This window comes from Thermobia domestica, chromosome 5 (genome assembly GCF_964235325.1).
Source record: "Thermobia domestica chromosome 5, izTheDome1.hap1.1, whole genome shotgun sequence".
Lineage (NCBI taxonomy): Eukaryota > Metazoa > Arthropoda > Insecta > Zygentoma > Lepismatidae > Thermobia > Thermobia domestica.
The window spans coordinates 212,286,302-212,300,674 of record NC_137458.1 but is presented as its reverse complement, the minus strand read 5'-3'; the positions used below and the strand labels follow the sequence as shown (position 1 = coordinate 212,300,674).

The window sequence follows — 14,373 nt, the reverse complement described above, 5'->3', positions numbered from 1 at the left end:
CACTCATCTATCTTGCTTCGGGCTTCGTCAAAGTTTCAGCTTATTTATATAGGCAAGTTCTTTGTATTGGACCTTGTTTAGCATATATATTTGTTGTTAAAAATCACTGTAAACTATTGTTAGTCGCCAATACGAGCACAAGTGAAATGTGCTTGTCATTTTATGGCTGCTAATTTTATATCCGCTGTAGCGAGGTACCATAATTTCTTGATGTATAAAGCTTATCAGGCACCATCCCTGAATTTGTTAGACATGAGTCTAACTTTAATAAAACTCCGTGTCACAGTGCATTGCACATTAGTTATAACCACAACTACAAACATAAAAACTGCTGAAGCCCGCAGCAAGATAAAGGTGAAATATTAATGATGATAAATAATTTACGTAACAGAAAAAAAAAAATAGCTTTTATTTTGTGTCACAATATAAGCCTGAAAATATTCTTGTAACGACCATTCTTCAAATAATCATTTATATTTCGAGCATGTTTCTTGAGTTCTCATCATGTTAAAGCGTAAGGAACACATGTTTATTCATGTCACAATATTGATCTGAAAATATTCCTTTGGCAACCAAAATTCTTAGAAATGATGATCAATATTTCGAGCACGTTACTCGAGTGCTCACCTTCACGATGGATGTAAAGCTTATATCATGTTACGTAAGTCGCTGATCAAATGCTACGATGTTGCACTTCAGCAGTAATAAACTTCAAATTTAGTCAATGGCTGACAACAATATCAGCAATACCTAATTTTGAAAATGCAAAGCTTAATCTTAAAATTTTTACTTCATCAGCGCTGAAATACAACATCATAGCATGTGGTCAGCTAGTTGCGGAACATGATATAAGCTTTAAAACCATCGTGAAGATGAGCACTCGAGAAAGGTGCTCGAAATATTGATCATCATTTCTAAGAATTTTGGTCACCACAGGAATATCTTCAGATCAATAGTGTGATATGAATAAACATGTGTTCCTTATGTTCTATTAGCAATTTTTATTTCATTATATGTACAAGGTTCGTAAAAGTGAAATCTGTAACAGGGCCAGATGAAGTTCATGGTGAACAGAGAGGAATATATTTTCTTCTGTATGTTATAAGGTTATGTTGGAAAGTGGAAGTTAGAGAGCTGAAGTAAAGTGACATATGAGGAAATACAATAAAGGCAATGTATTACGCAAAATTATTCATTTTTAAATAGTGATCATTTTGGATTTCGTATAAATACTAATAGTTGAAAACAAATATAAAATATTTTTAAAAAGTTAAAAAAAAAAGTTCTTTTAGGAGAGTATAGAAGGCTTATTGCGAGAAGTTTTAATCTTTTCCCTGCGCGTTTACAATAATAATTGACGTCATAAATGGTGACACTTGTCCTCAGGCCCCTATGTCCTTTTCAATCCTATCCAAGTACTTAAATTGCTTGGAAAAGGCCAATGGCAACCTCGTACTCAAAATGGTGGTACTTGGTTCTGTATATTTCAAAATAGGCATATAGCTTAGTCAGCTATTTTGAATCGCCTCAACTGGCACCCCCTGTAGCATAATATTGTAAAATCATATGCATTCTATAATTCTGTCTTATTGTTCAATATTGTATAACCAGTTGATCTAAAACTTCATTCTTCGTATCTTTTTATGTTGCGTGTTAAAGTTTAGCGTCCTTTTTCAGTATTGAGACTATATAACACATGAATTTACAGTTTAAGATCCAATCCGATCCACCGTAATGCATTTAAATTTCAGTGCTCTTCTACCGGGAATCGAACCGAGGACCCGTGCACCAAAAGCGCAACACTAACCATTAGATCAGCGGGGATAGCTAAATATGTTCGTATTACTATTTATAACTTTATATTTGACATAGAGAGAAACACAAACATATCTAATGACATAATAGCCAATCTTTAAATTTGAATTTCAATGGACTAACCCTGAAAAGAAAGGCAAATCTTGCAGGAAATGCTATTTTTATACAGCTGTCCCATGATCGTGTTGATTGGCTGGACCTACGTAATGGATTTACAGAGGCCGAGTTGCTATCATAATAAATGCAACTCGGCCTGAAAGTATAATTTTCCTTTGTTACGACAGACTTCACACAAATGCTATAAGAAAGTCACCATTAGGACGACTAAGTACTACTTAACAGATTAATGAAAGCTAGATTGAACTGAATGTCAATGTTAGCAACATAAAAAGAAATAAAGTGGATGTATGTAATATACAGAATTCTTCGTACATCGTAAACACTTAAGGTTATTCAGAACGTCCAAACAGTTTGTGTCTAAAACGATAGATAGCGCCACCGTCACCAATGTTAACATATACAACTAATAAAATTAAAACAATCAAATATAAAATAAACAGTTCAAAAATTAAGCAAAAACGGATATAATCTGGTTAATGGACGTTACAAAATCTAGGGAATGGTACGTGTCGATTTCAGATATTGTTATTAGTTTCATTGTTAGAGGCCACCATTGTTAAGTAAACAATCAACTTTATCTGCCGTACTTTCTACCAGAAACTGACCAAACTTTGCACACCCATTTAAGATTGAAATATCTAGGGAATGGTACGTGTGGATTCCACATATTGTTGTTAGTTTCATTGTTAGAGGCCACCATTGTTAAATAAACAATCAACTTTATCTGCCACACTTTCTACCACAAACTGACCAAACTTGGCACACCCATCGGATTAGCACAGAGATATCTACTGAATGGTACCAGTCGATTTCACATATTGTTGTTAGTTTCATTGTTCGAGGCCGCCATTGTTAAATAAATAATCGTTGGATTTCTCCATTGTTAGATAAACAATCAACTTTATCTGCCATACTTTCTATCACAAACTAACCAAGGTTGGCACACTCATTTACGATTGAGATATCAATGGAATGGTATGTGTCGATTTCACCTATTGTTCTTACTTTCATTGTTAGAGGCCGCCATTGTTAAATGAACAATCAACTTTATCTGCCATACTTCCTACCAGAAACTGGCCAAACCTTGCACACACATTTAAGATTAAAATATCTAGGGAAAGATATGTGTCGTTTTCTCATATTGTTGTTAGTTTCATTGTTGAAGATCACCATTGTTAAATAAACATTCGTTGGATTTCTCTATTGTTAAATAAACGATTAACTTTATCTGTCATAATTTCTACCACAAACTAAGCAAACTTTTCACACTTATGAACGATTGAGATATCTATGGAATGGTATGTGTCGATTTCACATATTGTTGTTCTTTCATTGTTGGAGGCCACCATTGTTAAATAAACAATCTTTGGATTTCTAAATTGTTACATAAACAATCAACTTTATCTTACACTCTACCAAAAACTAATCAAATTTGGCGCACCCATTTACCATTGAGATATCTATGAAACGGTACGTGTCGATTTCACTTATTTTTGTTAGTTTCATTGTTAGAGGCCACCATTGTTAAATAAAAAATCAACTTTATGTGCCACACTTTTTAACAGAAACTGACCAAACTTTGCACACCCATTTAAGATTGAAATATCTAGGGAATGGTATGTGTCGATTTCACATATTGTTGTTAGTTTCATTGTTGAAAACCACCATTGTTAAAGAAACAATCAAGTTTTTCTGCCACATTTTCTACAACAACCTAAACAAAATTTGCAGACTCATTTAAGATTAAGATATCTATGGAACGATATGGGTCGATTTCACATATTGCTGATAGTTTCATTGTTAGAGGCCACCATTGTTAAATAAACAATCAACTTTAACGGCCATACGTTCTACCACAAACTGACCAAACTTTGCACACCCATTTAAAGTTGAAATATCTAGGGAATGCTATGTGTCGATTGCACATATTGTTGTTAGTTTCATTATTGAAGGCCACCATTGTTATATAAACAATGGTTGGATTTCTCCATTATTAAATATACAGTCAACTTTATCTGTAATATTTTCTACCACAAACTAACCAAACATGGCACACTCATTTACGATTGAGATATCTATGGAATGGTGCGTGTTGATTTCACTTATTGTTGTTACTTTCATTGTTAGAGGCCACCATTGTTAAATGAACAATCAACTTTATCTGCCGTACTTTCTACCACAAACTGGCCAAACTTGGCACACCCATTTAAGATTGAAATATCTAGGCAATGGTACGTGTGGATTCCACATATTGTTGTTAGTTTCATTGTTGAAGACCACCATTGTTAAATACACAATCGTTGGATTTCTCCATTATTAAATATACAGTCAATTTTATGTCATATTTTCTGCCACAAACTAACCAAACTTGGCACACTCATTTACGATTGAGATATCAATGGAATGGTTCGTGCCGATTTCACACAATGTTGTTAGTTTCATTGTTAGAGGCCACCGTTGTTAAGTAAACAATCAACTTTATTTGCCGTACTTTCTACCAGAAAGTGAAGAAACTTTGCACACCCATTTAAGATTGAGATATCTAGGGAATGGCACGTGTGGATTCCACATAGTGTTGTTAGTTTCATTGTTGAAGGCCACCATTGTTAAATATACAATCAACTTTATCTGCCACACTTTCTACCACCAACTGACCAAACTTGGCATACCCATAGGATTACAACTGAGATATCTAGGGAATGGTACCTGCCGATTTCACAAATTGTTGTTAGTTTCATTGTTATAGGCTACCATTGTTAAATAAACAATCAACTTTGTCATACGTTCTACTAGAAACTGACGAAATTTTGCACACAAATTTAAGTTTTAAATATCTAGGGAATGCTACGTGTCGATTTCATGTATTGTTGTTAGTTTCGTTGCTGAAGACCACCATTAAATACACAATCGATGGATTTCTAAATTGTTAAATAAACAAACAACTTTACCTGCCATACTTTCTACCACAAACTAACCAAACTTGGCACACTCATTTGCGATTAAGATGTCTATGGAATGGTACGTGTCGATTTCACGTATTGTTGTTAGTTTTCTTGTTAGAGGAAACCATTATTAAATAAACAATCATCTTTATCAGCCATACTTTTTAGCAGAAACTGGCCAAACTTTGCATACCCATTTAAGATTGAAATATCTATGGAATGGTATGTGTCGATTTCACATATTGTTTTTGTTTCATTGTTGAAGATCACCATTGTTAAATAAACAATCATTGGATTTCTTCTTTGTTAAATAACCAATCAACTTTATCTTATATACTTTCTACCACAAACTAACGAAACTTTGCACACCCATTTAAGATTGAAATATCTAGGAAATAGTACGTGTTGATTCCACATATTGTTGTTAGTTTCATTGTTGAAGGCCACCATCGTTAAACAAAGAATCAACTTTGCTATATTTTGTACCAGAAACTGACCAAACTTGGCACACCCATCGGATTACCACTGAGTTATCTATGAAATGGTACTTGTCGATTTCAGTTGTTGTTGTTAGTTTCATTGTTAGAGGCCACCATTGTTAAATAAACAATCAACTTTATCTGTCATACTTTCTACCAGAAACTAACGAAACTTTGCTTACCTATTTACGATTGAAATGTCTATGGAATGGTACATGCCGATTATCAAGGGCTAACAAGCCCTAGCCAAATTGTGTGTAATACGTCATTATGCTTGGGATCAAACGATAATTATTCGTGATCAAACGAGCTGGCCAAATTCCGATTGAATTTGTTTTCATGGTGGCTGTGGTGGAGGGGCTAACAAGTCATCGGTAAATGTTATTGTTCGGAAAATGGAATAGTGCAAAAAAATAAACATATTTCATTCAGAACTTTGTTGTGCCTGCTTTGTAACCAGTGTGAGTTAGTTGTGTGCCGCCAGATTTCTTTTCATTCTTTTTTTTTTTTTTTTTTTTTTTTTGTCTCAGGTGGAGCGGGATGGCCCCCTACAGCGTTCCTAGAATTACACTCTAAAAGCCCACAGTGTTCCTAGAGCTGCACTCTAAAATCCCCTCCCATATAACTGACCTTTGTTTCACAGCAGACACCTCACATTTGAACTCTGTTGAGATTCTGTGTAAGTTTGTCGATTGTACGCACAAATTGAGAGTATAAACATGTATTAGGGAATGAGAAGTTCTCGAAATAAATTTGCAAGCTGAATATTTTTTCGCGACATAAGTGAAGAGTAATTGTATATCCTTGAAGAGTACCCTGGAGAGTAAGAAAACTCTAAGCAAAATAATCATTGAATAAATAGCAATGTAATCACAGTAATGTACATATGGCATGTTGTATTTCTACCAGATTGTCAGAGCACTAATTCTCTCATTTTTTGATGTGAGCGGTCTCGCTATCGAATCTCCAGAAGAACATTTAAAAAAAAAAAATGTATTTAGGTCTATTCCATTTTAAACAAACGAAATACGTTGCGTAAAAGAACTTTCCATGTTAAAATATTTGATGGGTAGAGTAGTTTTGTGGGATTTGATTGTTATTGCATGTATCTATTGCATGCTGATTGGGTAGCTGGGAAGGCAGCCAAGATATTCATTCTGACGGTTGCAAGCACGTGAAAATACAGAGCAACAGTTACTCCAAGGGAGTAGATAATAGATTAAAAAAAAAAAAAAAACTACCGTGAGGGAGAGAGCCGAAAAGAGTTTATAGTATGAAATTTTGTCCGCAACTAGGGAAGTTCCGCCAGGAACGCAGGATCACCTGTATATGGCTCTCATTGTTGAGACACTAAAATTTTTCAATTAATCGTATACGGAAGATAAACATTAATAAACTATTTTTATTTATTTACTTATTCCTCGGGGGGTAGTCTATCTCAGAAGATTACGATTAGCATAATTCTATGTTTCAGGGGTGCGCTTCCAATCCACCTCCCAGAGGCGGTTTTTGGGTGGGCGAACCGGACCTTGTCCTTAGATCCACACATTAATTAAAGTATATGTAACACACATGTACGTATGTGTGTGTGTGTGCGTATGATATGTGTATATGTATGTATGCTAAATGTAAAATATTTTTGAACCAATGTTTCCAATCCAAATAATAGAGCCCCACGGCTCCAACTCGCCAAAAACAAATTCCGCCTGTATCACCTTCTACACATCAGCGGCTATGCCCATAGTATATTCTATGATAACAATTGACTGAATGTGCTTTTCAAGTTTCTAGCTCATTTTCTTGGAAAGATAATGCGTAAGACTCTCTTAGTGTTGCAACGAGACGAGACAGGACTCTTTGAAACGAGACACGATACAATACGAAACGTTTCCTAAAACGTCTTGTCTCGTGTCTCGAAAAATACAAACACAGTTTCTGAATTTGCTTAAAAATTTATTAACTCGGAATAAATTATTTGCCTTCGAAATGTATACCATCTTTTATTATTTCAAATGATCCAAATGATTCAACGTTTCAAACCCTACAAAGAACAGGGAATACCTAAAGCACTTTTTAAAAATGATTCTTACAAACAGCTTTCACTTCCATTTTTCAATCGATTCAAGTTTAATTATTTTGTGATAGTGCTCCAGATTCAAATACAATGTAAAGCGTTCATTGAGATCAGTGTTTCAGAAGATTTTATTCCGGGGGCTGGTGGAGATATCTACGTATAAAAATCCTTTAATAGAAGTACAAGTATGCGTAGAAGTGGCAATTTTATCAGTAACTAACTATTGTTTCATGGTCTTTCTCGTTCCGAGCCAAGACAGAAACGTGTCAGCCTTTCTCGACACTGAGTTTCGAAAAAGATTCTGATTTGACAATAAAATTTATCTTTTTTATCCTTTTATGCTGTTATTCGAAGATAAACCATTTTTTAAATGGGAAAGTTACATAGGCCTCCTTATTTGTTGAAGTGGCGCCAGGGGTTCTGAAAAAAGGATATCAGAATAAATGGGGAAATCTTGCCTTTCGTCTGTACTGACGGTATTGACAAATGTTCCTATCGAAGTAATTACGGTTTCAGTCGAAACTAAACAGTCGTTGCTGGAGGATTGCAGTCGTGTTTTGTGTTGTGCTCTGTGAACCAAACTAGGTTAAAAGTTATAATTTTAACCACTTGGTTTAACAGCTCTTTTGTGGGCCTCAGCCTTTCTGGTGTTGCCACGAGACGAGACAGAACCATTCGATACGAGACGAGACGGACACATCTTTTCTAGACGAGACGACACAGCCAGAAGTCTCGTCTTGTCTCGTGGCAACACTAGACTCTCTAGACATATCAGTGCAAGGTATGACAACGTTCCTCACGGAGCACATGTTAGCTCTCAGCCTCTTTCTTTCACTGATGTTTGTTTACGTAGTAGATGAATATATAGAGAGTAACAAAAGGATGAGATATGCAGATTCTCCTGAAACCACATTAAAATTGTAGCAGTATTTGGAGCTTGTTATAAATGGATTTACCGGGGAACTAAAATAATTCTGGGAACTGATCATACAGTATTGATATAAATAAACATGGAAACAAGTAAATACAAAGAACTGAAATCGTGAATTGTTTTCAAAATACAGAAATCTCGAAGGAATATCTGTTTAGGCGGCTTTAATTGTAAAGGAATTTTGAATAAATTTGCATCCCCTGAATTCTTATACATAAAAAATAGAAATCTTTCTTTTAGCGTACGAATGAGATGCTTTAGGAAATTAGGTTAAGATAATTAAAATGATACTGTCCTTTGCAAAATTTAAGAGGAATACCATGATCGAAAAAGCATGAGTCAAACTATAAAGGTCAGTGGTAGCTTTTGCCATTTCTTACGACCACTATACGCACCTTATTGCGAAAAATTTATTCGTATTATAAAACCGATATCATTCAATAAATGTCAAATTTAACAGATCTTGAGAGATGAAATGACAAAAATTGTCATTACCTCTGTCGCATAAGATATTCTAGCTTTGTGACCCATGTTATTATATGACTTTCACGATAAGTGACAAGGAGAATATAAATCCCAAGTTCAAAACGTAAGGAAAGAAACCGGCTGTTCGCGCTTCAAATTATGAAAAATGTACCAAAATGGTTGAAATTATGATTTTGTATTTCTTTACGAGAAAGAAGAATAAAAATAAAAATTGGAGGAATTCTAATCATGTATGTATAAGTCCACTATCTTCTTCAAGTTACTAAACTAACTTCAAGTGTTTCAACCATTTTTGACACATAACTCGAAAACTTTTAGAGATATTAGAGGCAAGAATACGTGGTTGATAATGAGCTTTTTAATTATGTCACAATTCTTTTGAACTTTACCTTATGAGAAATGGCATATTCCAAAATTAATTCAGTACCACCCTAACCTGAATTTTACCAAATGATTAGCGAAAGTGATACGGTGTGCATCGTCCAGGGATTAATTCCCGGTGTGGCACTCAAACATTTCTGTGTTGACCAAATATCGAGAGAAAAGTTGGGAAACTAAAAGATAGCGGACTTCAATCTAGACAGCCGGCGACGTTGGGTGTGGTTGTGCTTACTACTAACATAAGCCCGCTGCAGGCTCAGATCACAAGGGACTGTTGCGCCAGGATTATCTATCTATCTATCTATCTATCTATCTATCTATCTATCTATATATATATATATATATATATATATATATATATATATATTGGTGTTATTATTTTACCTTACATTCTCTCAGTAGCGTAAGTAAGGACGAATGGGCCTCCCCGCAAAAATGTTAAACGGACCCCCTCTTTCCACATTCATGAGTCACGTAAAATTTACAGAGAACAGTTTTGACTTTCTATGTTCTATCTAGTGAGTCACAACTTGCTCATATGCAAAAAAATGCACATTATTATTATTATTATTATTATTATTATTATTATTATTATTATTATTATTATTATTATTATTATTATTATTATTATTATTATTATTATTATATTGTGCTATAGTTTTCGTCTATTCTGCTATACCAAATTCGAGAGTCTACGACATCTGACATTTTTAATGAGGTGTGGTCGTCCCACTTTTTGTTGTTTGGTTCGATGCTGGTTTCACTGTTCTTTTCCCATCTTTGAAATACATAAGCACAGCAGATCGCGAAAACTCGACAAGTCGCGTTGTTTCCGAAATGAAGCTCCCAGCCACTTAGTCACCCTGATATATCGTCGTCCTTCCCCATTCAAGGCACAAGCATCACACTGACTAATCGAGTGAGATTCTTGTCGTGTTTGGCGCGCGGTTGTGTTATACCTTGTAGCTCTTATCTCAGCCCGATGATTTCGTTCAAAAAGTAGCGAGTGGTCATAATGTTTTCGCTGGTTAGTAAAAGTTTTGTTGGCATTTAATTTACTAAATAATCGCTCAGGTGTTACCGTCTTCATAGGTAAAAATGAGATATAGTTGGAACATCACATAATTTTTAACATCTTAACATTATAAAGTTTAACTTCGAAACTGAAATGGGCCTCTTTCTGTTCTGGGCCTCTCAATGTTGCGGGCCCTGCAGGCCCTTTAGTTGCGCCACATCATTCTCTCTACGTAGAAGGATAGGGACAAATAGAAAAGTCAAAATTCATTTTGTCCATTTTTCATGCATCATACACTTCAGAAAAAAAATCATATAATACTGATATGTAAGAAAATATTAGTATTGTTTGTCTGTTTTCTGTATACAAAGAACCATTTAGGTTCTTTTTATCTCATATTCTGTTAATAATCAAAAAAAGAAAAGAGTTTCATGTGATAAACGTACGAAAGATAATTTGTCAACGCGATGTGAATGACGTTCTCTGCAACCTAATTCCCGTTTTTCGTACAAAACTCTATTCCTACCTGCAAAAAGAAAAGATTTATGTTACTCATCAGTGGTTGAGGTTTTGCCCTGCGGCTGAACAACACGGCTTGTATAAATAGACTCTGACTGACTGCAGGTGCACGAAAAAAAAAAAAAAAAACTGTTGGATTCCTCTCCCCGCCCACTTCAAGTGTGGATATCCTGGACACATTCAAACTGAGCGGTACGATCTTTCAGTTCTTCCCAGTAGAGGTACCAGCAGTGATTGCTAAATGAAAAAGTGAGCATCTGGTGGCGAAAAGGCGAAGTGCTCGGACAAGGGGGAGTTCACAGGAACCTTAAGTACCGTATGGACATTGCAATTGGATTCTACAACCTGTTAGTGTATTGTAATAAATAAATATATTTCGCTTAATTGTTAGTATTTTCTAAATGAAATTTACTATTACCTATATGAGACGCTCATTATCTAGCAGTAAAGACTAAATAACTTGGTTACTGCATACTTTAGTATTGTTTATTTCGTTTTTATTTCAGAAATCATGTAAATGTCCGTCAGCAGGCAGCAACGTACAAGCAATCTCTGGAGGAGAAGCTAGGATTGCCACCGAAACCGAAAAAACCATTAACGCCATATCTAAGATTTGTAGCTCAGATCCGCCCAGGGCTGGCACAGCAGAATCCAAATGCAAAAGCTACAGGTATATACTAATTAGATTGAAATATTTTGCTTTTAATACGGAATACTCTGAAATTAAGTAGTTCTTGTAACGGATTTAGAATTTTACTGAAATGAAATTAGGTGAAGTCTTTCTTTTTGCCACGCAGTTATTCCTGTAGGTTGAGATGGATAATAGATTCAGATGAATGAAAATGAAAGAATTGGTGAAGTGAACGTAATGGGAGGAAATTTGAACCCCGCCTGAGTACCCGAGACACAATATTGCATAGCACAAACTTACATAGCCTCGGATCGAACAGAAAGGTAAATTACAATATTGTTTTCACTTGCAGTACCGGTACGTAAGTTAAGTACAGTCAAGTACTATAATAGTTAAGTTATTCCTTTTTGCGAAACCTGTTTCTTATCGGTTTTCTTGATTCGTAAGCGATTTCACGTGAGAAAACAAACTATCATACATTTTTTCGACTTCTCTTTTTCAATTTATAGATATTTGTTTGTCAATGAGTTTTACTCTTTAACTTACAAAGTATTATTTTTATCATAAGTGTCAGATCAGTTTAAAAAAAAATCACCTGTAGCAAAAGCAATTGGAAGTTAATAATTAGAATTAAATTGTCTAAGTATGAACACAGGAGGATAATAAGTCAAAATAGATGGAGTCCAGAGAACTGCATAAACATAACTGTCTGTAACTTTTTTCATTCTTTTAAATACGAAGTAACCAGTTTAGATCATACTCATTCAGGGAGATAATTATTCACAATACACAAGTGTGATAGTGAAAAGATAATTATTCACAATACGTAGGTGTGATAGTGAGAGATGCATTCCTGAGCATACACACAAAAGTATGTAGTTCGAGTCACAATATAGAACTAGAAAGTTGTTCGCTTAAGAATAGTTGTTATGGAAGGTGTTAGGTAACTAAGAGAACTATCCAAGAGTTGGCTCGCTGGAAGATTAGCCACTAAGAAGAAGGCAATTCTTAATACAAAAAAACTTGTTTGCAGCAGGGTTTGAACAAACCCGTTAAAAAAAAAAAGCCAACTTATCTGGGCCCATATGGGTTTTTTCGGGTTTAATTGTTTTTGTTTTTTTTTTCGAAATATTTCAATGTCTTTGGGGTAAAAGTGTTAAAATGTGATTTATATTTCAAGATTATCATTGTCACAACTTGCAACAATTTTCTATTCACTGCTGTTTTCAAAAAAATTGCCGCCATTTTGAAATTTTACGTTGGATCGCCGCCAAAATATATATATACAGCTAATTTAGAGTGTTTAGAGTTCTACTCTGAAAATTTCAACTTGAAAGACCGAAAATTGCGCTTTGTAGCGTAGATAACAGCTATTTTGAAAAACATTGCCACCATTTTGAAATTTTACGTTGGTATGCCGCCAAAATCTAGATAGGAAATTTAGAGTGTCTCGTGTGTGTATCCTGAAAATTTAGACTTAAAAGATCGAAAGTGGTACTCTGTAGTAGTGTGGTTACTGACAAACGTACGAACAAATGTAGATCGAATCATCCCAGGAGCTTCAGTGACATTCGCCAAATGTTTTGTTCAAGTTCATTCCGATACTTTATGTGTTAAATTACAGGAATTTCCCAAGCACTTGTTCCAAGACGGTTCTTTCCAGAAAATTAATTTAAAACAAAGATATAATTCATAGGGTTTCAAAATATCTTAAATGAAATTAAATATCGTAAAATAAATGGTTTTATTGTTGAAGTATTCACTTCTGGTGCTTTGTGCGTTCAATTGCGGGAATTTCCCGAGCACTTTTTTCACGACTTTTTTTTTTTTTTCTTTCTTTCTTTCTTCGAAAATTCAGCTTTCTTTACTGTACATCGAAACTTCCAACTAGTATAGAATTTTGAATTGAGCACTTGAAATAGTAAGCGTTACGCAGTCTTCAGAACTCCGAACATTAAGCTTTTAAATTTGACAACTTTTACGCTATTGCTGGTGTTGATTCTGCAGAATGCTTTTGTAACTGAGCTAATCTACTTTTGTTGGAAAACCAAATTTTACTAAAGAATACTTGTGTTACCATCAGAGGTAATAAAAGTAATACTAATAGTTTTATAATGTACTACATATTTATTGGTAGTATCGACACCTATGGCTTTAAACCCGTCAAACGTATAAGGGATAATGTCCCTCGGCGTCGCCGAGTTGGTAAGCACACTATTCACGGAAAGTATTTTCTAAAATACAAAATTGTATATTATACTTCAAACAGGCTATAAGCATAACCCCTATATTCATTTGTTCTATAATTATCTCAAGCTAAGGTAAGGTTTCTATTCATCCAGAACTTTATAAATGTCTTATGTTGAAGGGTGTTGTATACCTTAACGCAAAAGCATCTAATTCGCCCAAGGAAAGACCAAAATTGATAAAAATCACTTTCAATGTGATTACCTTAGTTGTATCAACAATATACTAACAAAAAGCTCAAAAACCCAGGTGGGTCCACTTGGGCAAACCCTGGTTTGCAACATTTGAGGAATTTAGTTTTTGGAAAGCATGAAAATAGAAAAACTTTGGACAAAGTGTATTGAGTAAAAATGTGAGAATGTCGAAAAATAAATTTCTTTTCTATGTAAAACAGAATTCCTTCATTTCAAAGTCACAGGTTGGACCGCGGTGGCTGAGTGGTAGGGCGCTCATGTCTGATGAGTGGGGTCCCTGGTTCAATTCCGGTTCGCGCCAAATGAACTTAGTGGTGGACAAATACTGTGTACGTGGATTTTCTCGGGATTCTTCGTTTCCTCCCACTTTCTTCCACTGTTTCGTTCATTATCATCATCACCGTCTTCCTTAGTTTCGGTGGATAATCATGGGACCATATCTTGGACCACAGCTGCTCCAAGATATCTCTCTTGCATGTCCATGTGCTTCCAGTAGGGTGGAGCATCATCCTATACTAGTCACCTAGAACATAAAGTCT

General features: G+C 35.0%; 1 protein-coding gene across 2 annotated transcripts in view; it reads left to right on the top strand.

Annotated features, from left to right (window-relative positions):
- The window catches only part of LOC145686389 (transcription factor A, mitochondrial-like), a 54,399-nt gene that overhangs the window by 23,029 nt on the left and 16,997 nt on the right, over window positions 1-14,373 (top strand). For both annotated transcript variants that reach the window (XM_081759665.1, XM_081759663.1), the window contains one exon: window positions 11,269-11,432. In XM_081759665.1, coding sequence (XP_081615791.1) covers window positions 11,269-11,432 — 164 coding nt within the window. The remainder of the gene's footprint in view (window positions 1-11,268; window positions 11,433-14,373) is intronic.